General features: G+C 32.6%; 1 protein-coding gene across 2 annotated transcripts in view; it reads right to left on the bottom strand.

Moving 5' to 3' along the window:
* Nucleotides 1-3,466: 3,466 nt before the first annotated feature.
* The window catches only part of DVL2_1 (Segment polarity protein dishevelled DVL-2), a 38,511-nt gene continuing 16,598 nt past the window's right edge, over nucleotides 3,467-25,379 (bottom strand). The window contains exons 9-15 of one of the 2 annotated variants that reach the window (XM_051214317.1): nucleotides 24,501-24,941; nucleotides 19,679-19,846; nucleotides 19,170-19,584; nucleotides 18,374-18,756; nucleotides 14,946-15,509; nucleotides 8,783-14,447; nucleotides 3,467-4,030 (exon numbers count right to left, since the gene is read on the bottom strand). In XM_051214317.1, coding sequence (XP_051073553.1) covers nucleotides 14,110-14,447; nucleotides 14,946-15,509; nucleotides 18,374-18,756; nucleotides 19,170-19,584; nucleotides 19,679-19,846; nucleotides 24,501-24,941 — 2,309 coding nt within the window. In that variant the 3' untranslated portion in view covers nucleotides 3,467-4,030; nucleotides 8,783-14,109. Of the gene's footprint in view, nucleotides 4,031-8,782; nucleotides 14,448-14,945; nucleotides 15,510-18,373; nucleotides 18,757-19,169; nucleotides 19,585-19,678; nucleotides 19,847-24,500; nucleotides 24,942-25,379 lie in introns of those variants that run through there. The other variant, XM_051214318.1, reaches the window with a different exon arrangement.

Below are 25,379 nucleotides of genomic sequence, written 5' to 3' on the forward strand. Positions count from 1 at the left end.
CTACTGCGGTTTTTTATTCAGTCATTGCTAGTTCTTTCACTTATTTCTGCTTGTCGGTTTTAATGCTCTTCTTCACTTGCTTGTTTGCTTCTGTGTACTCAGTTTGTGCTTGGACTTTCTCTGCTCGTGTTCGGCTGTCAATAATTTCCGTCTTCTTGTTCTTCCTTTCTTTGATCTCGTCCAGTGTTTCCAAAGAGATCCATTCCTAATGATGATGCTTCTTGAAACCCAGAACCTCCTGACATGTTGAAGTTAGTGCTTCTTTGATCCATTCCCAATTGTCTAACACAGTGTTCCCCTCACCTTTGAGTAGTTCTTGTAAGCCTTGAAACCTTGGACCCATACAGCTTTGTGTATGCTTTTGTCTAGGAAAATTGTAACACCTATAACCAATTCGTTGAATGCACATAGATTTGCAAGTCTCTTGCCACTCTCGTTCCTTTCTCTCAGTCAGTTAATGTCGTCCCATGATATCTTCATAACCGCTGTTGTCCATTCCGAATTTGGTGTTTAGATCTCTCATCAGAGTGGTTAGGTCCTTTTTTGGGCACTTCGCTATGATCGATTGCAGCCTATGGTAGAACTAATCTTTACTGTCGTCGTTGCTATCATTGGTGGGTGCATAACACTGGATAACATTCATTGTAATTCCCTCCTTCTTTGTTCTGAATGATCCTTTGATTATTCTGGATCCGTGAGATTCCCATCCTACAACTGCATTTCGTGCTTGTTTGAACAGCATCAGAGCAATTGCCTGGGTGTGTGGAGCATTTTCCTCTTCGTGACCGGAATAGAGCGGCATCTCTCCCGTACCTAACCTTTGATGTCCAGTTTGAGTCCAATGGGTTTCACAAATTCCGAGTACTGCCAATTTGTATCTCCTTATTTTCGTAGGTATTTGACTGGTATTGCCGGTCTCCTACATGTTGTGGATGTTCCATGTAACTATAAAAATTACTGCTCTGGTTGTTAGAAGGGGCATCGACCTCGTGACTTCCGAAGGAACTCGGCTTTTACCATGAGACCTCATAGCTCTTCTAGATGAAGACCTTCTAACTCTCAGGGTAGAGTTAGCATTTTTAGCATTGTTTAACGAGTTAGATTTGTACGGAATGGGGTCACTAACCGCATGCACAACTCTCCTCCTTTATCCAGGTTTAAGACCGGCAGTAACTTTAGAAGAGCTACAGGTAGAGTTAGTTTGACACTAGTATTGAAATAACAATGTATCGATTTTCAACCGTGCACTACTGGTGTCTATGTCACAAACTTAATTAACAGAATTCAATCATAACTAAACCGTTACTACTCAATGGTCAATTACTTTAAGAAATATATTCTAGACATAAAATACAAATTTATATGATAATACAATGAAATTAATGATATATTTATTCAATTATATTCAACTCATCTATTCATTTTATCCTCAATTTTGCACACCGAAAATGGATTTAAAAATTGTAACGAAAATTAATGTAATTTATAATATAAGAAATATTTATTTAGAAAAATCATTATGTCTATAATATTTGTTTACATTATGATTACCCAGTTACTACAACCTTGTGTCGGAATTCAACGATATAATCCTTTTGATATATAGTAAAATGAAAAAGGTGATATTATTTAAGTCAATATTTCTTTTGTATCAATTTATTAAGAAATTTTTGGCCAGGGTGATAGATGGAAACTTCGGTCAATATGACAATTATACTCCCTTTATTAATTCAAGTGAAATGTATTCAGTGTTGTATTTTTTACAGTAACATTATATTATTTCCCCTTATATATGTTGCTTTAAAGTATGTAGAAGAATTAGTACATAATTGATTGTATTTTGATTTAATCACGATGTGATTTTGAGACTGTTTAGGGAAGTATTTTTAGATAGTCAATAGATCTTCATTGCACCAGTCTTTAGTGTTCTTACTTTGGGTCATGAGAATTGAAGTGATTCTCTTTTCAAAGTAAAAGTAGTAGAATCAAGGATTTGCAGTGGTCATCGATTATCAACTATGAGCAGTAAAACTGCGGACCCAATAGAGGTGATACGCATATATACAGCGAGAACACTCCAGAAACAACAGCATAGTCCTTTAGATACAACATCTTTTTCATTCTTTTTTCCTTTCTTATTTTATTACTCGAATACTGATTCACTTTTTGATAGTGAATGATAACTAAATCACTAAAATGTCTGTTTTTTTATTCCTCTTTTAATAGTTCGTCAGATTAAATCCTCAGGAATTTTACCATCTATTTCTAGACTTCAGTATTATCTTTACTTAAATTCTAGAAGATTATTTACATCTTTTTACCTTGAAAGATATTTTGGTTATTACTCATGTATTAGAAAGCACTAATAATTTGTTTATATTCTTAGATGGTACCTTGCTCAAACCTTTGATTTATGTATTTTCCAAATGTGTAAACATGACAATACATTTTGATGATTTAAATGTACATTAGTAAATGAAAAGTTTCTCATTTGTTTCAATGGTTAATGATCAAAAATTAGAAAAAATATCACACTGTTTAGTATATTTTCTTTATTTATCTTTTGAGGAACAAAGAGGAGTCGGCTTCGGAATTCACGCATACAAGAGATTGTGCTAGTAAGCAAAATCATATGATTGCAGATCTGATCAAAAGCACTTGAGGATGAACACATATATTTCTCAGTTCAAACGGATATAAGACAAGAATTTGTTGCTCCATTAAAATTTTTTATTGTGAATAAACAACCATAAATATTTGGATTTCCATGGATTAAATGATACCTTTGCTAATCTAGAGATTTACCATTTTGCTAATTCTATATTGGTTATTTTGGACATTTATAACGAACTTATCGTTACTATTGTCATTCAGTAATAAGGAGTTGAGGTATACTTCAGTAGTTGTCAAATGACTGATTTGATTATCCACACTTAAATAAACTGAAATGTCAAAATTATGAACAATAATGACAAGTATAAAATAAACAAACAAATCTATGACCTTAAACGATCAATAATTTCACTTCACACTTGATAAATAAGATATAAGTGACGATGAAACTTGATTTACTGGGTATTCTAGTTAAATCTAACACAACTTATCGACACTCTTTAAGTAAGGAGAAATTCCTATGTCTATGTATAAAATTGGGTTAAAACTATACATTATGATGTCTGTATTTATAGAGCAATAATATATCATGCTGCTCATAACCGCCTGATAAAAATCATTTATCAATTAGCTTTTAATGGTAAGTTATTAATGTTAAGTGATTGTTTTGTGAATAGTGTGATTGTTACTCGACAAGATACTACTATATTAAAAGTAGATATAGTAGTGATAGTGAAAAATCAGTAGATTTTGTCATTATAGCACAATATATAAAATAATGATATTGTAACAAACAAATAATTCAAGAAAAAAAAAAGCCAGAACAAACAATTATGCAGAATAATATGAATTCATTATATTTTGTGGTTTCTCGTCAGCTGCTTACAACCAAATATATATTAGAATTTTATATAGAGATAGGAAATAGTGAATGTAAAGGAATGGAATGACAAAGGTTATCAATGATAACTATATATATATGCAAGAATAGGTCAGAGGTTATTTGGTGTTAGAATCAAGGTGGTGGAGTTCAGAGACAGATAAAATAAATTGTGAGGTAATAAAGGATTCACGGAATTAAAAACTGATAAGATGGGTTGCGTAATAATTGAATAGAATTTGAAGAGTTCACATAATTAAAGAGAATCAAGTGAGCGGAAATGTGTGAGTGAAAGGGTGGTTTAAGAATTCGGTAATGGGAGTGGAATATAACACAAAATAAATAATAACTAGATAAAACTAATAATCAAATACAAAACAAAAAAATAATAAGCATACACACGAAAAAAGGATTACCAGGGTGGCAATAAGTTTATTACTATCTCTTTGAATACATAGATCCGGTTTGAGTTTTTTTTATCGCGATCGCTTCAGCAAAACGGAGAGTAGCGGTACAAATGAAAGTGAAACGAATCTTCTTTTTTCCTGAATAAAAAAACAATACAATAGATAAATCGAAGTAAAAAAATCGGGATATATTTTTTAAAAAAATTAAACGAAATATAAACGATTTATATATGAAATTATACAAATTTTGATAATTAGTATTTGTCTATTCAGCTTAATGAACACATAATCAGTGTACGGCACTTTAACAGTAACAATATTAAGCCTAATTAATATAATTATCTATTTTAAATTGTTAATATTTTTGAAATGTCTTAACAATTACTTATGTAATTTTAATAGTTGAGATCATGAGCTAGACCATCATGGAAAACCTGGAAGCACTGAACAGCCATTTCGTCCTATTTCAGGACTCCTCAACAGTGCGTATCCACGATCCCTCACATCGGAATCAAACCCAGGAACAACGGTCTCGTACGCGAACGCTTGACGTCTAGACTATTGACCCAACAGGGTTAATGTTTAACTTCAATGAATCCACGAAATTGAGCGAGATAGTAACTCACTGAAGACAGTCGTGGATGTGTCGTTCAATTTGTGGATTAAATGAGGTTAGACAATAACACCGTTAGAAGCCGGCTCAGTAGTCTAGAGGTTAAGCGTTCGCGTGCGAGATCGATAGGTCCTGTGTTCCAATCCCACAGGGCTGGATCGTGTATGCGCACTGCAGAGGATTCCCAAAATAGGACGAAACGGCCGTTCAGTGTTTCTGGGTTTTCCATGGTGGTCTAGCTTCAATTGTCTCATGATCTCAACTGTTAAAATTACTATAATATCCACAAAACCCATTCTGATACTAATTACTTATATAATTAGTAGTAAACCAATTAAGAAAAATAAAATACGTTCTAATTTGGTTTACACTTTCCATTATCTTAATTAAAATTGTTTCATAATAGATGTAAAGGTTAGAAAAGCATTTAACGATTGGTGATTGTACAAACCAATTACGGAACATATTAGAATCAATTTATTTCTTTTTCATCAGCATATGAAATTCATTTCTAAACCAGAGGGGATTTTTTAAAATTTTTATTCATAAATAAGATTGTTGTGATCAATAAAACGTAACATACATTAATAACACGATTTGATTACTTAATTATTAATGTGTCACTGTTGAATATATTCAATGTGGATTTTATTTACTAATGATAAACACGATTAGAAAACTATGATTCGGCTGAAAAACAGAATCGGCACCTAGAAACATTTATAGTGCTCATCCTTTTGATATGTTGAGGACGTGCAAAATAATGTTGAATTCATTTTCCCACCTTTATTTTATTTTGAATAATAATTCATTATCTAATCAGAAAATCAGTCATGGTTTTTGTTACCTATCCTATTAATAACATTTTTAGTTCTTTACAATTATAATTTGGTCAGTTAGTTGACTAATGGTTCGTTAGAATTTGGAGACGCATTAAGAGATAGGATTATCAGTTTAGGTACCTCAGTTAAAACACTATTGTATTGGGCAAATGTACCGGTACAATAAGTCGATAAGAAAGTAAGACATTCCGAATAGTTCCTTGTGTTATATGCCTCACTGTTGATTAAATTCTACTCAATGTAACTTCAATTTAACCATAAAATGCAATGGTGTGTTCTTCTGATAATCCTTGTTTGGTGTTTCACAGTTAAGCAAATTCAACAACGGGTTCTGTTTGATTTATGTTTTATGTCGATGTAAAATCATCAACATCCTTGAGGATACTGACGTTCTTCTGATTACTCATTTCACAATTTATAATAATTGATTACAATCCAAACAATGATAAGAGATTGTTAATATCACATCATTTATGACCCATTGACTGCTTATTATGACTACTTGAGTCTTTCATTGGTAAATGAACTAACAACTGCCAGTTATTTCGTCTAACATCTGATGCCTCGCCGAATCACATAACCTAATGGTTAAATTCTAAAAGAATTCAACAGCAACATCATGACGAAGTTGCCTAAGATGGATGACAATTCGCTTAGAGGAAAATGTGAAGAAATGTAATAATATTAAAAATAATCAGTCATGAGTCAAATTTGTCCTTATTATCAAATAAAGTCAACTGGAGGAACACTAATAACCAGGAATCAGCATATAGTTGCCTGATTCTGGTTTAGTATTAATAAGCAGTGAGTTAAGCAATCAAAAATAAGTATCAGTAGTATATATTAAATTATCTTAAGTGATTCTCACATGAATTCACATGTCATGATAATTGGAATACATCTCGAACTTTATGATCTTGATGATGAAGGAGATATTAATGTGTTCTATCAGTGAACAATTTCCAGTGTTTCATAATGTGGACAGTGTAACAATGATGGAAATTGGAGTTTAACATAGAAAGTGCAGTTTGAGTTCTGGGATTCAGACGAGGTAAATGAAAGATGAAAATTGAGAAATCAAGAGTGAATATCATTAGCATGTTTTTTGCAAGATCATTGGTGTAGTTCTGTTATAGATATGTGTATAGAGCGATATGTTTCCCTAAGCATTGAGTCAGTTTTTGCTAACGGTCATCTAGATAGGAAAATGTGATCTGACCCACGTATTTAGAATATTAACACATTTTGTTAAGGTTGATCACGAGGTAAAAAAGTCAAATATTTTTTCAACTAATTAATTTTAACTATTTTATACCAACTTGTGTGAATTTTTTCTGTCCAAGTCATGGTTGTTTGGTCAGATCTTCAAGAGATTACGCAAAGTATTCACTTTTTCAACTAATTAGAACATTATTCGCTAATTACATTCGATTGAATGTTGTGATTTAAAATTACATTTCATCATTCTACTATTCGTTTCAAATTAGTTACTTGGAATATTTCTCATTACATATCTATTGATTTAAGTGGATAACTGGCTCAGTTGTTGAGAAATTCCAGTTTAGATCATTGAATACACACACTTTGGTTTAGGTATTCATGTATAATATCACTGCTCATCGTATGATGGTGTATAAATCTAAGTTGAATATGTTTGTAGTTTGGTGATTGTGTTACATCAAATTAAATTTAGACATGGAGTAGGAAGACCTATTGAATGCAAAGAGATAGAAACAGCAACTGGCCCCGCTGAAAGTTGTTCCAATCTTACGAGATATCAAAAAAAGAAACACACGTTGGTTAGAGTATGAAATTGTTTGCCCGAACAGCTTACTTTAGGGATAATGCCAGCTCGTCCAACAATCTAGATAACCGACCATAAATACTAAGTTAAAGAAAACAATCACGCCCATTATTATGAGGAAGTCAGTTCAAAACATTTACTGAAATTTCCGATGAGAAGCCTAGGTAGTGTTCGAAAAGTTATAACCAATTGGACAAAATATGTTTGAACAGCTCTCATAAAGATTGCCGAGCTACGTCGGAGTTTAGTAACATGGGGACCAGTAGCAGATAAAATCTTGATTACTATTATGACGAATAGGTTATGGTAAACTCGTGTACAACCAGAGAGTAAAAGGTAGGTGGGAACTCGTATTTTCAGCCTACATCATGTGTTGCATGGGTAAGAGTTGTTGGGTCCACTGACCGCGATAAATACCGTTAACAAAAGATGTATCAAAAAAGTGAATAAACCTTATCAAGGCTCTCTATACTCAAGCACTACTGGTTGAGAGCTTATGGAGAAGTGCTATCACAACTGATAGCGACAAGTAATATCCGTCAAGGTTGCCCGCTTTGCCTAATATTATCTAATAATCTTTTGGAGATAATGCTCTAATTATCTGACTTTTCAGGCACTGATCTCCTGAGATGATTTTTACATATCGACTTAGAATGCGCAGATGGTATGGTTCTGTTTGGCGAGGACGCTAGAAAATGTCTGGTAGCTTTGAGCAACAATCTCAACACGTTAGAGATGCCATTTCCTCTCCTTTTCTCGAATTGAGAAATGTTGCTTTAGAAATTATCTGTATCGACGCCTGAAATGATGACAGGGAGCGAATTAGTTGAGAGCGTCGACCGCTTCACTAATCTTGCAAGTCTAATCAGTTCTAGTGGGTTAGTGTTTAGCGAAACCTAGGCAGGAAATTTTCTTGGCTTCTTCCAACATGCGTTGCCTGGGACGTACGATAGATGTCCGTTTGACAACTGAAGGACGAGTATGCTGAACGGTAGTTTCACTTGTTCTTTGTGGTTGTGAAGTGACCTTTGAAAATAGAGGACATATGTATAGGTTATTAGTATTTGGTCATAGATCAACGCATATGTGTGGACTATCGATTGGTTAATGGTGAGATTAGATACAGGGTACTAAGTAAAGATGACAACTGGTTGGTAAGACAGTGAATCTTCATTAACTGAGGTGGTTGGAACATATGCCCAACCACTACCTACCCCAGTCAATGAAGTTTGTTGGCGTAGGAATAAGTTCGAAGAGAGCTCGAAGCAGTCAAATCAAAACTTGGTATCAGTTCATGAAATAATTATCTGATCTATAGAGCCGTGGTAGTAGGTGGAAACTATCCGATTAGAGTATTTAAGATAATCACAACAAATAGTTGAAAAAGATGGATGATATAACTAAAAATCGGCCGTAACGCAAAGATTCACTCACTCTATGTCCTCTTTTAGATCTCCAGACTATCTTATACTTTTCCATTATACGAATTCATTCTTTCTTCTCGGGTTATATTATCTATGCTTAAACACTACTAGTACCACTGATACTATTACATATAATAGCATGATTGTTGAATAATACGGTGAAAAATTATAGCACTAACATTATTTAAAAGAAACTTACATAACTTTAGACTCTTCCAACTGATCTCAAGTATACAAGTATAATTAATCATTACCACAATGATAATAATAACAACAACAACAATACCGATGATAATTTCTACGATAATAATAGAAAAAAAGACATTCTCGGTTATTTATTTCAAGTTGTCTTTTTTTTCATAGAAATATATATTTTTGGAGTTGAGGAAAAGAGAGAGTATTCCCTAGATTGACAACTATTTTGTGAAAACAAAAACAAAAATGTGAGTAGATAAAGACAAAACAACAAATATCTTAACGTTTTGAATATATTTCTAATAAAAGATGGATTGAAAAACAAAATGAGAAAGAACTAAATATGATGAATTAAACTACTTAATCATATGCATGTATGCATAATAGTTCAGAGCAAAATATCTATTTGAGAAAACTCAGATAGATAAGTTCACAATAAAAAAAAGAATAAATCATAAAACAAAAAGAGAAAACAAAAAAGAATTAAATGGAAGCATTTCCAGCACTGATTGAATGAAAAAAAGGAAGATTCGATTGAAAATTACAATAGCGAAATACACTCTATGCATAGAATCAATATTTTCTCAAGTTAGAGATTCAAATACAGGAAAAAATAGGGAGAGTGAAATCAAAAACGATGAATAGATTATTTATGGGTGGGGAGAAAGATAAGAAAGGGGACAGAATAAAAATACATGATTACATGAACGAGGATGGGGCGCTTTAAGAAATGAAACAAATGTTTATATCACACATCAGGTAAAAAGACGAATAGATTTATATCATAGTAAATTGTCTTTTATGTTCATATGTCAGCGATTAAAGAGGAAGAAAATGCCATTTTACGATGAACATATAATGAGTTTGCTATGTAACTGTTTATCTTCAAAACAAAGATTAGTCATTAGATTTAACAAGTCATAGCAACCACGAATATCTCCACAGAGAAAAAACAAAAAGCAATATAGGACTAAAAATATCTGAATACGGTGAGTTTCCTCTAATTTTCGGATAACAAAGAAAATTAAAATAAGATAGACTCCAATCCATCCATCACACGCTTTCCATATGTAGTTAAGATTGATATAACAAGGTGTAACCTAGAGAAACGATTGAAGAGGGACAATATAGTAAAGCAAATAAATCGTTTGAAAGTAGGAACTGTGAATGGATTTCTCATAACGTATACAAGTTCTATTAAAAACAATATTCATATCAACGACAGAGCAAAGACAACTCTCCGTATACGCTGAATAGGTCAGTGTACACACAATGAATAAATAAAGTTTACATTTGTGACATGAGAAAAGTTACTAAAGAAGTGAAACAGATAAATAAGTGAACGTGAGAGAAAAAAAATATCGCATACTAAACAAAAACAACTCAAAACAATATTATATAAAGAAAGACCGGGTGAAAGTGTGAAGAATAATACATACGGACATATGCATATTTATATACATATGTATTGTCATCTTGTTATGTAATTCATATATATATATATATATATATATATATATATATATATATATATATATATAAAGCAAATCGTTTGAAAATAACAAGATGAATGTCTTTTCCACTGTAACATTTTATTCTTTGTCGGATTTTCAGATAGAAGAAAATTAAACAGATCCACAAATGATTATGCCATTAATCGGCAAACTGAAGGTCTTTAATTTGCTACAAGAAATAAGAAAAAAACAACAAAGAAAACTACTCTGAATGATAAATGTCTAAAGTTTTCATAATAAAGTTGGATTTTATAATCTTAATAATAATGACAATAATAAGTAGTAGTAGTAATGATAGTAATAGTAGAAGTTTGTATATAATAGGTTGGGTGGTTGAAAGTAGTCGATATGAAACCCTAAATCAAGGTTTCGTGTTATTTGGTGTACCTGTAATCTTTAGCGAACTGGTGCTTCCTGCGGATTCATATTCCATATTTAACCCCGCTTCAGTCTGAAGTGTTCTCACTGAGCTAGTTGAGCGACGACTTGCCTACTGTAGAACCGAGATATTTGCAATCAATTGATTACTGTGTAACGACCTCTTTAGACGAACATGAAATTAAACACCACTAAGTGATCGATCAATAGTAGATCAGAGTCCTATTGAATTAATGTGATGAACGTGAGCAAAGAGATTACGAGTATGAGAGTACGGCATATCTAATGATTTTTTCCTTATATCTGAACTGAGTAACAGTTTGCGGCCATTTGAGCTTTATTATTTGATCATCAACACCCAGTAATCACTAAACGAATTCATTTTGTGGTAAAAAATTACATATTTACCGTGGATTTACAAATTTTTCTTATCATTTGGAATTTAAGTAAAAAAACCTTTTGATGAAAAACTAAAGAGTCATAAGATTAACTAGTCTGAAATCTTACATAGCAAATTAATGTAATACTATATCTGCAAAAAAGAATAAACCAAAATAAAGAAGTTGTATATTGTACTATAATAAATGCTTTACACTGTAATTGCGATATCAAACACATGTTGAATGTCATAATCTACATAGATACGTAAATGTAAAATAAATAAATAAATTTCTTAAAAGTACTTTTCCATCAAAAGACGATAATAGTAAACCATTCAAAAGGGAGCCTAAATAATATTAATAACTAACCATAACTATTGGGACATATCAAATCAGTGATTTAAGGTACTTCAATTTAAGTTCTAACTCCGTCTGTAGCACTTATAGAGTTACTACCGGTCTCAAGCCCACACAAAGGAGGAGGGTTGGGCATGAGGTCGGCAACCCCATCCGTAGAAAACAATCTTGGTAAAAAACATTAACCAGAATATACAATTCAAACCATTTAAACCCTGTTCACGGAGATGAAGGAAGAATTATGACGCCTCAAGATGAAAGCCAAGATTCTTCGGAAGTCACGAGGTCGATGCCCCTTCTAACAACCAGAGCAGTAATTTTTATAGTTACATGGAACATCCACAACATGTAGGAGACCGGCAATACCAGTCAAATACCTACGAAAATAAGGAGATACAAATTGGCAGTACTCGGAATTTGTGAAACCCATTGGACTCAAACTGGACATCAAAGGTTAGGTACGGGAGAGATGCCGCTCTATTCCGGTCACGAAGAGGAAAATGCTCCACACACCCAGGCAATTGCTCTGATGCTGTTCAAACAAGCACGAAATGCAGTTGTAGGATGGGAATCTCACGGATCCAGAATAATCAAAGGATCATTCAGAACAAAGAAGGAGGGAATTACAATGAATGTTATCCAGTGTTATGCACCCACCAATGATAGCAACGACGACAGTAAAGATTAGTTCTACCATAGGCTGCAATCGATCATAGCGAAGTGCCCAAAAAAGGACCTAACCACTCTGATGAGAGATCTAAACACCAAATTCGGAATGGACAACAGCGGTTATGAAGATATCATGGGACGACATTAACTGACTGAGAGAAAGGAACGAGAGTGGCAAGAGACTTGCAAATCTATGTGCATTCAACGAATTGGTTACAGGTGTCACAATTTTCGTAGACAAAAGCATACACAGTTATATGGGTCTCACCGGACCACTACATTGGGAACTAGATAGATCATATTTGCATCAGTAAAAAATCCACAAGGTCAATGGAGGATGTGAGAACGAGGAGAGGAGCTGACATAACTTCAGATCACTACCTGCTGGTTGCCGAGGTGAAACTGAAGCTAAAGAAGCACTGGACAACTGGGGAAACAGGATTACAAATGTTCAATACAACCTTCCTTCGATTACTGATTAACTCAACCAATTCAAGATAACTCTCAACAACAGGTTCCAAGGCTTACAAGAATTACTCAAAGGTGAGGGGAACACTAAGGAGAACAATTGAAAAGGGATCAAAGAAGCATTAACTTCAACGTGGCAAGGAGTTCTGGGCGTCAAGAGTCATCGCCATAAGGAATGGATCTCTATCGAAATACCTGACAACATAACAGCCGAAGCATTAAAGTCAGACATATAGTCGTTTGCAAACATGCTTCACGTTCTACTCAAAAAGATTTCGGAGGAAGAATAAGTGTCGAAAGGCTGAAAAGCAGAATATCTCATCAAGATTCCAAAGACAGGAAAAATGAACAAGAGTGAAAATTACACAGGCATCACACTACTGTAAGTATCAGGGAAGGTCTTCAACAATGTTGCTGAACCGGATAAAGGATTTAGTAGATGCCCAACTTCGAGATCAACAGACTGGATTCTGTAATGACTGGTCATGCACGGTCCAGATCGCCACATTACGGATCATCGTTGAACAATCAATTGAATGGAACTCGTCACTATACATCAACTTATTTGACTATCAGAAAGCATTTGACAGTGTGGGTGGGAGAACATTATGGAAACTTCATCCACCTTATGCCGTACCTGAGAAAATCACCATCATCCAGAATTCATACGACGGATCACACAGCAACGTCGTGCATGGAGGACAGCAGACAGATGCATTCCAAGTAAGAACCGGAGTCAGACAAAGCTGCTTACTTTCACCCTTTTTCTTTTTTTTTGGTGGTACACTGGATTATGAAAACCTCCACATCTGACGGGAAGAACGGAATAAAATGGACAGGTTGAATGCAACTAGACCATTTGGACTTGATAGATGAACTGACCATTCTATCCCATACACATCAACGAATACCGGTCAGGACAGCCAGTGTAGCAGAAGCCTCTGAATCAATAGGCATCAACATACATAAAGCAAAAATCATGATCCTCAAATACAAAACGCAGAACACCAACCCAATCACATTTGATGCAGAAGCCCTGCAACTAAAGGAAACTTTCAAGTATCTGAGAAGCATTATTGATAAACAAGGAGCTGATGCAGACGTAAAGGCGATGATTGGAAAAGCGAGGATAGCATTCCTACAGTTGAAGAACATCTGCTACTCGAAATAGCTGTCAGCCAATGTCAAAATGAGAATCTTCAATACGAACGTCAAAACAGGATCTCCAATCACTTCCAATATTTTTTAAAACCAAATTCTGAACATAAACAAATCAATGGACTGTGTTAATTCATATCTTATTGTCTACTTTCAACAGAATACTAGTGATTGTCCAGTTAATTTAGGGATGATAAACTTCCAGGAAATTTTATACACATAAATGTTTAATTAACACAAATAATATCATTTGAAATCCACATGAAGTTAATGTATTCTAGGTGGTGCATTAATAAACATCATAAATAAGTATTATGTAATAAGTAAATAAAATAAAATAATTACCAATTTATAGAAAGAGTAATCTGTCAGTTTATGTATACGAATGAATGAACGCATAGACTACTTCATCTCTGATTATTGTGAATTCCACCAGTGCTAACGTTACTTCCACCAGTTGTCATTGTATGATTAAATGATTGATTGAGTTCTGGTTTATTGTTTGAATCTTTGACTAAATTGCAATTAGTTTGACGAAATGCATTGTTAAAATCCATACCATGCTGTGTACGTTGAACATTGTCAAGAAATTCGGATTTATTAGATATACTGTTATTATTATTACCATTATTATTCGTGTTAAATTTTTTGAGTACATGTGTAGTTACGGCACTGCCGCTACCACTCCCAGCAGCACTTGCCCCAGTTCCATTTTGGCGACTTGCAGAACTAGTACTGCTTGTGCCTAAAATTGAAAGTAATGAAAAAAAACGTGTTAGAAGCGTAGGAGTATCCAATTGGAGAATTAAACTGTTAAACATATTACACACAGAAAAAACATATATATGTATATATCATAAGTGGAACTATGGTTGCAATTAGTAAAGGAAAAAAACACAAATAGATGATGCCTTCTAGCATAAACCATGAGCTGTTAAAAGAAAAGTGCAGTAAATTACCATTAGTTTAATGTACCAAAAATTATTGTGTTTGATATGTGAAGAAATAACCAAAAAATATACTTGATTTATTGTAAGAACTAGACGATATTAATAATAATAGTAATAGTAATAATAGTAAAAGTGATCATACAGTGAGTGTGCATTATACTTGCCTATTTTTTGAGATTATTTATCTATAGTACAAAACAGACTATATACACCCTAAAGCTAGTCAAATCATATAACTGAATTAGTAGTAATAATCTATAATAATGTACTTATATGTATGCACGATATCAAACCTGATTCATGTATTTTATCTTCCATGAATGATAAATGTTCAGTACTGAAATCATTATTAATGATACTGTCATGTTTTGCCAACAAAAATAATTGATTATTATTATCACTGTCATTATGATCTATTTCTTTATTATTACTGTAACATTCACTAGTAGTGGTTATTGTTGTTGTTCGGTCATTATCAATAACATTATTCGTTATTTGTTGGTTTAATGATTTCACTGAGTATGAATTACGTCGATTATCATTTGTAGGAGTAGTAGATATGGTAGAATTAGTAATGGCAACTGATGATAGATTATCAACTATCTTATAATTATTATTATTGACATTCTCATCGGATAACAATATTAATGAGTTTTTTGCGGAATCTAGTTCATGCAGATCAGAATGGCGATCATGCACAACATTTTTAGTTTGACATGGTTGTTGTTCTTCTTGTTGTTGCTTCTGTTGTGTATCTAATTTTTTACATGCATTATTAATATTATTATTATTAGCATGCGATGATGAATTAAGAGTTTTTCGGATGAATGGCATACAAAAACATGGATGAGATGAGACTAAACACACACATATATACATATAAATCGAAAATCAGTGAATGGGTATATTGCATTTCCAACAAAATTTGATTGGGTCAGTTGATTTTGAGATGAAGGATTTCCAGGTTCAGTGTGTTCAATGTACACAACAGTTAATACATGATTATCCACAATGATAATTACGATTCAAGGTTTAAACAATGAATTAGTATTAGGATAAATATAATTTATCATTATTATCATTATTACATGACCAGAGTAACCGGGACTTAGAATTAGGGTATTGTACAACAATAATGATGTAAAAACATACATATATACACATATGTGCATATACAATACAGGTAGTAATTATATTCATGATAAACATAATAATAATCCGAATCGAAGATAAATAGTAAAAGCAAGAATATCATGATACCCAAACAAATCAGGAGACAAGTAATTACAAAGAAATAAAATTTTAAAAAATCGTATTTGTAAACACAAGCAAGCGGTGCAAGCACACAAACATACACGCATATGTGTATAACACCACATTTTGTACATTCATTTAGAAAGTAGTCCACATTTTGTTGTTGTTTTGCCGAGGTAAAACAAAAAAAGAAATGAAAGAACAAAAATTGAAAAAGGCTAGTGAGTAAATCAATCAATGAATGGTAAAGATTCAATATGAATTACACAATTGTCATGGCTAATATTAAGGATAAAACAATGTTTAAGAGAGAGAGAGAGAAGAAAAATCTTAATTGTTCTTTCCGTAGATTGATTAATCCATGTATTGTGTGAAGATTTTATGTATTGAGTTATGGGTTACACTTTATTTGTATGACGGTTAACGATACGCTCCACGTCAGCCAAACCGAAATAACTGAAACAGGGTTCGAACTTTCTGACCTACTTGTTGAAAACCAAGTGCTAGAACCACTAAGTTACCACTCCACTGTAAATGAATTAAAGATTCTTTATGAAATTGTATCGTGTTACAAATTAATGCAGATACTCAATTCACATTATTTTCCAGTTCAGTGGAATTAATTAATGTGCTGCTGATCATTAGTTTTAATCTTGGGATAATTTTCATAGAACTTTTTAAAAAATTTACTGAGATATAATGTGCACTTGTAACCTGCGATAGCAGTGAATCTTAATAGATTATATTGAAGACTAATCAATACTTTGATAGCACAAATTACTTGAAAGTAAAATTATTAACTGAAATAGAACGCAATCAAACATTTATAAAGCTAAAATTAAAGTTTTATAGATAGGGCTTGTAAATTCATACTAACAAATTGTTTCAAATCAGAGAAAAGACTTCTGCAGGTTATTACTTAAGTGTTAACTATTCTGAAGTTGATATCTAACCTGAATGTTTAATTATCTGTTTATTGTAACTTATTTAGTAAGTAGTACACAGTTATAGTGCTCGAATTTATGCCATTTTATTTATCATAAGGAATATTAATACTATTGACTTGCTGAAACCAAAGAAGATAGAAAACGGATGTGTTCATCAGACCTGTGACTCAATAATTGACGGTCAACTAATTTATTTTACTACCTATTAGGCAACCACTACACTTATACTATCAATTTAGAGGTAAAAATTACTTGACTTAAAAAAAGTATAGATAGAGATGACAAGTTTATTTAATTAGTGAAAAATAATTCATTTCATGTGATCACCTTTTAGATCAATCACTTTATATCTAGAAAAAATCAAACCAGTATCCCATTAAAATAATCTAACTTGTTATATTAAATTGAAATTTATAAATTAATTATTGCAAGGCTAAAACAAATTAATAACTATTGTTAACGGTACAACCATAAAAGTTATGAGAAAGAAAGGAGATCAAATCTGTAGGGTATTTCCTTTTATAGTCAAGCTTATACATTTAGTTTCTAAGCTAAACTTTATTTGTATGTTTCAAGCTTGGTGATATTCTCTGGTTGACCAAAGCGAGTGAAATATATGATGGGATTCCTACTTGGAACCTAATAGTAACACATTAGGTGCTGAAATCCCCAAGGCACTGAAACTATTATTTATGAACGATTAGTACAAAAAGCATGTACAAACATACAACGACACTGTGATAGAATTATTTTGAGATGACACTACTAAATTCTTTAAAACGGCAATTTGGGTCAGAAAAAAACAAAGAAATAAATTAATTGAAGTAGAAGTCTGATTATAGTAGTAGTGATGGAGTTTACAAAAGAACTGATTAAAAGCGAGCAAGTATTTTGTATGCGGATTATGATAAACAATATATGAGTTATAGACACCTCAGCAGCTAACATACACACACGCAAAGAGAGAGAGTAGGAGGAACATTCACATTTCAATTATACTATGAAATAATTAGCATCAATAAGATAAAACTTATTTTTCTTCAGATGGGCACAGAAAAAGGACTGATTCATTGATACATTTACTAGTACACAGAAAGATGATACATTGTTTGCTATTGCTAATACAACTACTAATATACTATTGTTATCCTTTAGTACTCTTAAGTATTTATAGTCAATTATGTAATTTATCATTGCATGCAACTAAAATACTGTTAAATATTTAATCATTTCATGAATGAGTTGAATTTTTGTTTGTCAAGTTTAAACTTCGTAAATAAATCTCACCATCAATGAGAATTAACACATATTTTTGCATGGATGGAAATAATCAGCTTGTTATTTATGTTTGTCAACCAAAAAGCCAACTCAGACAGAAATTAGATCCGAACATTCACTATAGATAACTGGAGTTTGAAGTATACATATATATTTGAAATACACGGTTATTTCAAAAACACACCAGCCTCATGCATGAACATGTGAACTCTCAGTCTCATAATTTTGAAATAAAAACTAACCGGAAAGACTTTGTACACTTGATGGATCAGTGCGTCGTTGAATACCCTTATTTAAGGAAGGAAGGCCTTTAGAAGCTGAGGTATCTAGTGGTGTGATCATACTTTGAGGAACATTGGTGTTAAGTGTTTGAGTAGTAGTATTAGCCGATAGACCAGCTGGACGTCTGTTACCAGAATAACCGGTAGAAGAGGAAGATGTTGAAGATGCAGAAGAACGAGATGAACTAGACGAGGAAGAGTTGTTTACTTTCTGCTGTTGTATCTTTTGATTTGATGTAGCATTCATAGTAGTAACATGTGTCTGATTAGGAATAACAGAACGTGTATGAGGAGCAATGGTAGTGGTATTTACCGGATACATGGCAGAATCCACACCCATTTGACTAAAAATAATAGATGAAACAGAACTACTGAGGACGTATATAACTAAACAAAGGCAAGTAAAAAGAAAAACATATCTCCAAACATAAAAATTGAACAACTGAGACGTAGGTTAACGTTTGAAAAAAACAGGAAAAAACATTTAAAAATATACGAATCCATTAAATACTTGGATTTCAATTCAAGTTATTTATAGAAGATTAAGAACATATGGATATTAAGAGATACACAAAGTAAACTGGCAACAGATTCCCATAACTAAATTAACACCGTTTGTCGCAACATTTTAATCTTGAAGAAGTCTAGGAATAAAAAGGTATGAGACATCTCAAATAAAGAGAATCAAACACTAAATTGACAATATAATCTGGTATAAAAAAACACATCACGGAACAAAAAGTCATTTTAAACTTACCCGTTATTTGACATTCTATTTCTAAGACCAGAAAGAGCAGATGAGTTTGGGTTAACAAAACTACAGTCATTTCCATTCGCATCAACATTACAAGGACCAGATGAAGACACAGGAGCTGTTGATGGGATAGGATAAAGTACAGGTGGGTAAGGATAATGAGAGTTGGTTTGAGCAAGTGAATTCCCTTCACCAGGTATAGGAGATGACATTAAACCTAGATTAGGATTAGATGGAGCATTTTGATTTTGTACTGATGATAGACCTGTAGCTGAACCACCACCAGGAGCATCAGGAAGCACATGGTGGACGTGAGGATACATTTGAGGCATCATAGGATGAGTACCAGTATGAGATGAAGAATTAGCACCGATTTCAGAAACTGAATCTACTTCGTCTAAATTAAGATGAGACAACGCTGAAGAAAAAAGTGAAAAAAATTAAATATTATTAAACTCAGTTATTGAAAGATGTTTATAAATAGGAATATTCAAGCAGGCAAACAAACTTACTCGTGGCTATATCTCCAAAAGTATAGTAACATTGTTCGGAAAATGTACTCTTATTAACGGTATGACAAATATAACCATAATGCAGTAGGTTAGATGCATACCTCCGAGCATCTCGCCGATCTGCGAAACCGTCTACATGTGTGAATAACCAATCAACTAATTCAGAGCCTATAAAGTAATGAAAACAGTAGGTAAATGAAAATGGTGCAAAAACTAAGAAAAAAGTTAGGTATTTGTAAACTCAGTATTTCTAACAACGAAGTTTTTTATTGGCTCGACCACATAACAAAAACTGAAAGAAATCACTGATAGTCAACATGGAAACCGTTTATCGAAAACGAGTACCAATTATGCGAAGAAAAAAACGGAAAGTGCTTGAGGTTTTATATTTCGGTATGACATAAAATGCCAAATTCACAGTAAAACAAGGTAGGATGTAACTAAAGAACTAAACGCAGTTTGTACCCACTCACCAATTTTTCGAAAAAAAAACAAGCACAGTAATCACAGAAACATCTTAAATTAGCATCAAATAACATTATCTAGGTGATCAATTTAAGTGACACAGATTTTAAGAAATTGTTTACATTAAATGTGACTGGTGAAGATATATTTAGTCTATCAAACCAGTCAGTCAGTCATAACCAGAGAAAAACCAGGCACATATGTACGTTGGTTCAAGTTAGTATATCATAGCAGCATAGCGAAATGCAATCACCAAGATAAATATCAAAATATTAGAAGTGGTAACAATATCAGTAATATTAAAAAACATTAGGGATAGACAATATGATTTAAGAAGAAAGAATTTGTGGGATAGAAATTTGAAAATCCTTTTAGGACTCAAGATCTAAAGGAAGACTAAGAGTGACCGCATCTGCCCCACAGCAACAGATTATGAGCCATTGTATCATTCAACATCATTAATCACTGATTATAATAATCGCGCGAATCCTAATCAAGTAGTCTGGACCAAACAACACATATTGGATATCTTATTACCACATTATTAAGTTTCGTCTTGTTTTATTGTTATTTGTTGACTCTCTTTTAATTGTAACATAAAGAAACATGACAACATGAAATGACAAACCATTACTATGACTTTTGAATAAAGCTTTACAATTGTACCCCCAATTACTGAGTTAGAGAAATCAGTCAATATAAAAGCTCAAATAAAAATAGTTTGTTTTTCTTAGGAATTAAAAAAGTATCGAATTGATCTGGTATGACAATCCTTTTAGAAACAGTAACACAGTAAAAAGTTAATATGAATATATATTTATCAATCGATTAAGGTCTTCATAAAATTTAATAACAATATACAAAAAGAGTGAAGCATAAAACACAGCAGGTTACCATCAACAATGTCATCATTCAATTGGATTGTATAACAAAAATAAAGACAAATGTGACTGGGAAGTATAAACGTGAGAAAGTGCAGCAAACAAAGAAGAAACTATATTTGGAAGATAATAATAGTAATAATAACAACGACAAAAGATGATTGTCAATCAACCCGGTGTACTACACCTAATACTGGTAACGATAGAATAATAATATTAATGTGCAAGAAAAACGAATGTAAAATAGGTAAGCTCATTAAACAACGTCATTAGTACTACACTGATCTTTGCAGTGAAATATAATGAACGATACATATATCTACAGAGATATCAAGTACGTTGAACTATACTGTTTAAAACATTTATAATATTATGTTATAGAAGTTGGAAGAGAAATAAAAAGACTCGTTCATTTTAGTTATAAGTTGTCAAACGGTCAATTGAAAAGGAAACAAAATTCCATATTCAAAGAAATAAGGAAATACATGAAAAAGTATATAGACGTATTATGTAATATGATAATCATGTACGTTATTATTCATAATGGTGAGAATGTGAACATTGACTGGAAGCATTTATATTTTTGTTTTCAACAATTTCAAATTTCGACAGGTAACGACAACTTTTTGAACTTATATAATAGATGATACAAAATATTTTTGGACGAAAACAAAAACAGTTGCTCTTTGGATACAAATAAAACAACACAAGAGTTGTAAAGAAAAAGTAAAAAATAAACAATGCTAAAATAGAATGAAGCGTTAAGATATTATTATGATGTCAAAAGTAGTAAACGTTAACTTTCTTTTAAAAGAGTGAAGAAAAATGATGTAATACTGTATTAATTATGAAAATTGTAGTAATAATGAAGTGAAATTATTCAAAATATTATTTTTCTCATAGAGAAGATACCGTGTTAAATTATAAACAAGGAATTAACAAATTTGAATTGGGGTCTATGATTGTTTTAAAAAAATATTCCCTAAAAATTAATATTACCAATATAGGAAATAATTAATTGTAATAATTGCTAGATAAAGGGTATCATGTAAATGTGTTAGGTTTCTTGATGGAGCTATGAATCTTTAATTAATGGGAGATAGTAAGCACTTGTGTGTTATGCAATGTTACCGACTAAATCAGTGAGTTTTGTGAGACGTTTAACAGTGGCTTTCTTATACTTGAGCTCCAAATGATTGAGAGGTGGGAAGTATGAGAAGTTTGGCTTCAGTTTAGTTTACATGCAGAAAACAAGGATGTTTATGTTTTTGAAATTTTGAAAATTTCTAGAAACCACTGAATTTAGTATTATAATAGATATTGATCTAGTAAGAGTGTGACATAATGTCTTTTATCTAGGGGTCTCTTATAAGGTCCCATTGAACGCTGGTCGAATGATAGAGTTTTCAGAATTTCCCTGGTTTCTAAAGACTTTTCCTACAGATTCTCGAGGACTTTCAACACTTTATTGGCTGACGTAAGATTGTGTTAGAAGAACATCGAAGAGTTTATAATACTAAAAGTTTATGATACTAAGCTTTGAACGACAACACTGAAGGCTGACAGTAGTGGTGAAAATCAATTCATTCTTTGAACATGACATATTCGAATATCTTTAGATGTAACCTCTTATTTTCTTTTACTTTTTTTCCTGCAGTTTGTATAACAATTTTAGAAATGTTGTGGTGATAATCCAAACCCTTTCAACTTCAAAGAATACAGATTTTATATGCTAGATTTTATGTTTGCTTCTTCTATATCATAAAGGTTAAGTGAAAATTAGTTTTTATATTACTACATCCCTGAAAGTATGTTTACTATTTACAGATATCCTTTATGTGTATATAAATCAATATACTTATGTTTTTCCTGAGTAACATTTTGACAAAGTTAAATTTTTATACGGAAGTTATAACGAGTCGAGCTTCTTTTCGCCACTTTATACACATTAATTAACTAGCATGTAATTTATGATATTATAATATTTATGTCAAAAACGTGTTGAATTGGATTTCGATGGGGGAGGGGGGACTATGAAAAATGAACAAAAGTGAGCAAGATGATTGATAGCAAGTTTTCTAGAAACTTCACATTTATGTTAATCCCTAGCGAAAAAAAACATGTTAACCGTAGACTTAATAAACAATTAGAGTAATCGATAACTAATACATATCTGAAGAATTATTAACGAAAAACTCCACATTAGAAATGTGAACGATTCGCCCAATAAATATATTGATATGTAATACTTGAAAAACGATTCTAAACCATTATTACTCTCCTTAAATTTATAATAATCAAGAATATCTACAAGCGAGACAATTTATATTTCCGGATGAAAAGTAAAAAAGAGAAACAAAGTATTAATACTGACTTCATAAACACAATGATTGATTTTATCGAAAAAACGAAATACACCAAATTAAAGATTCAAAAAATACTTTTTTTCGACTGGATATTATTAGTCTTTAATCAAATAGGGGCGGGAGGGCGTATACTTTCGTTTATTTGTGTTCTCTGTTTCTACTAGATTAGACAGATTAGTGCATTAGATGATGATAATAATAATTTTATATATTTTTGGTCCTTAAAAGTAACGCTTTAGTAGACAAGTTTCAATCAATTCTGTATAACTGTCATATATATATATATATATATATATATATATATATACTTTTGTAGTAAACTGGCAAAGTAAGTTATAAATAAGAGGGAGTTAGTGAAGGATTTGATTTAACAACTTTACGAAATAAATAAATAAATAAAAATTACTCATTTTTATTTATAAGTGTCGATGAAAATAATGTGAAAAATTTGACGTGAGTACTTTTAAGACAGGTTTGAAACAACACGTCTCTGATAAAAACTTTTCCAAAATCTCACTATTTCGGACACAAAACTTTTAAATAAGTCACTAAATATTGGCTCAGCGTTCGTCCAGAGACCTGAAGGCCTAGGTCCGGGGCGTGACTATGAGTATGCGCTATTAAGGAGTCCCGTACTAAAAGCTGTCCGGTGCTCCTTGGTTTTCATTGCCACTCCAACTGACATAAATCTGTGACGAATACTTAACAGTCAACTATGGAATTTCTAACTAGATCAAACAATCCTAATATTGGTTTAATGTATTAATGTGAAATAGGTTCCAGCATATAGGTAAAAAAACATAGGGAGAAACGTATACGACTGAAGGTTCTATTTTCAAATTGTCTAGTTATTTTCTGCAAACAAACATCCATGCGGGGTGCGATTAAAAGTTTAGATTAACCATTTATACATACAGTTTCATTTTTACTGAAATATATTACCTCAGGTTAAGGGTCATGAAAAGTAGAAAAACACAGGTGATTTTGAATACAAATGAGACACCAAAAAAATTTCCCAATATCCACAAACTTTGCAAGTATTGATTGGTAGACAAATAAATCTATGTAATACAAATGTACACAAGTCACAAATAAGTGAATGGAACTCACCAATAAAAGCATTTGGGATGGTTATTTTCAGCCACGTTCGATCACGTATTTCTAGACCAGAATCAGACATCAACATATCATGAACTACAGAAGCCATATCAGAAGCTACAGTTAATGATGTGGATGATTTGCCATTCGCACCAGACAGAAGTGACTGAGTACCTTTAGCATCGACAGTTGTCTCACCTCCTGATCGGGAACCGTTAGTTTTCGTACTTCCTGGCCCACCAACAACTCCACTACTTGCAGGACCTCTACTGCGATGATACCCGCCAGTTAAACCATCACCATCAGCAACTTCTGGTAATGATTTAGTAGTCATATTAGATGAAGGTATTGCATTGATTCCAGCCATTGAAGGTGGTAAAATTAAAGGAGGCATACCAGGAGGCATAGATGGTACGGACAATCCAGAGGATGGAGTCATACCCATAAAATGGCCTAAAAGGTAAATGAATAGATTAAAACATGAGAACTCGAACATAAACACCTACCATAGAAATATAGACCAGTAATTAGTAAACTGAAGAAGGAGATGGTGGTTTGCAGCTCAGCAGAGGAATTTTAGTGATGCCGTGTCGGGTTGATCACGAGGCTTTCAATGTCTTTTTAAGCAACAGCTATTACATTTCCAAGACTAGTAGCTAATAATTTGATTTATCGATATAGAATATATAATGTCGTCGCCAATAATCATTTCATTAGTGTGACCGCATAGATTATGATTTTTTTAATTGAGATCATGAACCGGTCAACGTTAGACCACCACTGAAAGCACTGGACGGATGTTTCGTTCTAGTATGGGACTCCTCGGTAGTGCGCATCCGCGATCCCGCGCGCGGGATTTGAACCCAGGACCTTTAGCCTTGCACGCAAACG

The sequence above is a fragment of the Schistosoma haematobium genome, chromosome 1 (genome assembly GCF_000699445.3).
Source record: "Schistosoma haematobium chromosome 1, whole genome shotgun sequence".
NCBI classification, from domain to species: domain Eukaryota; kingdom Metazoa; phylum Platyhelminthes; class Trematoda; order Strigeidida; family Schistosomatidae; genus Schistosoma; species Schistosoma haematobium.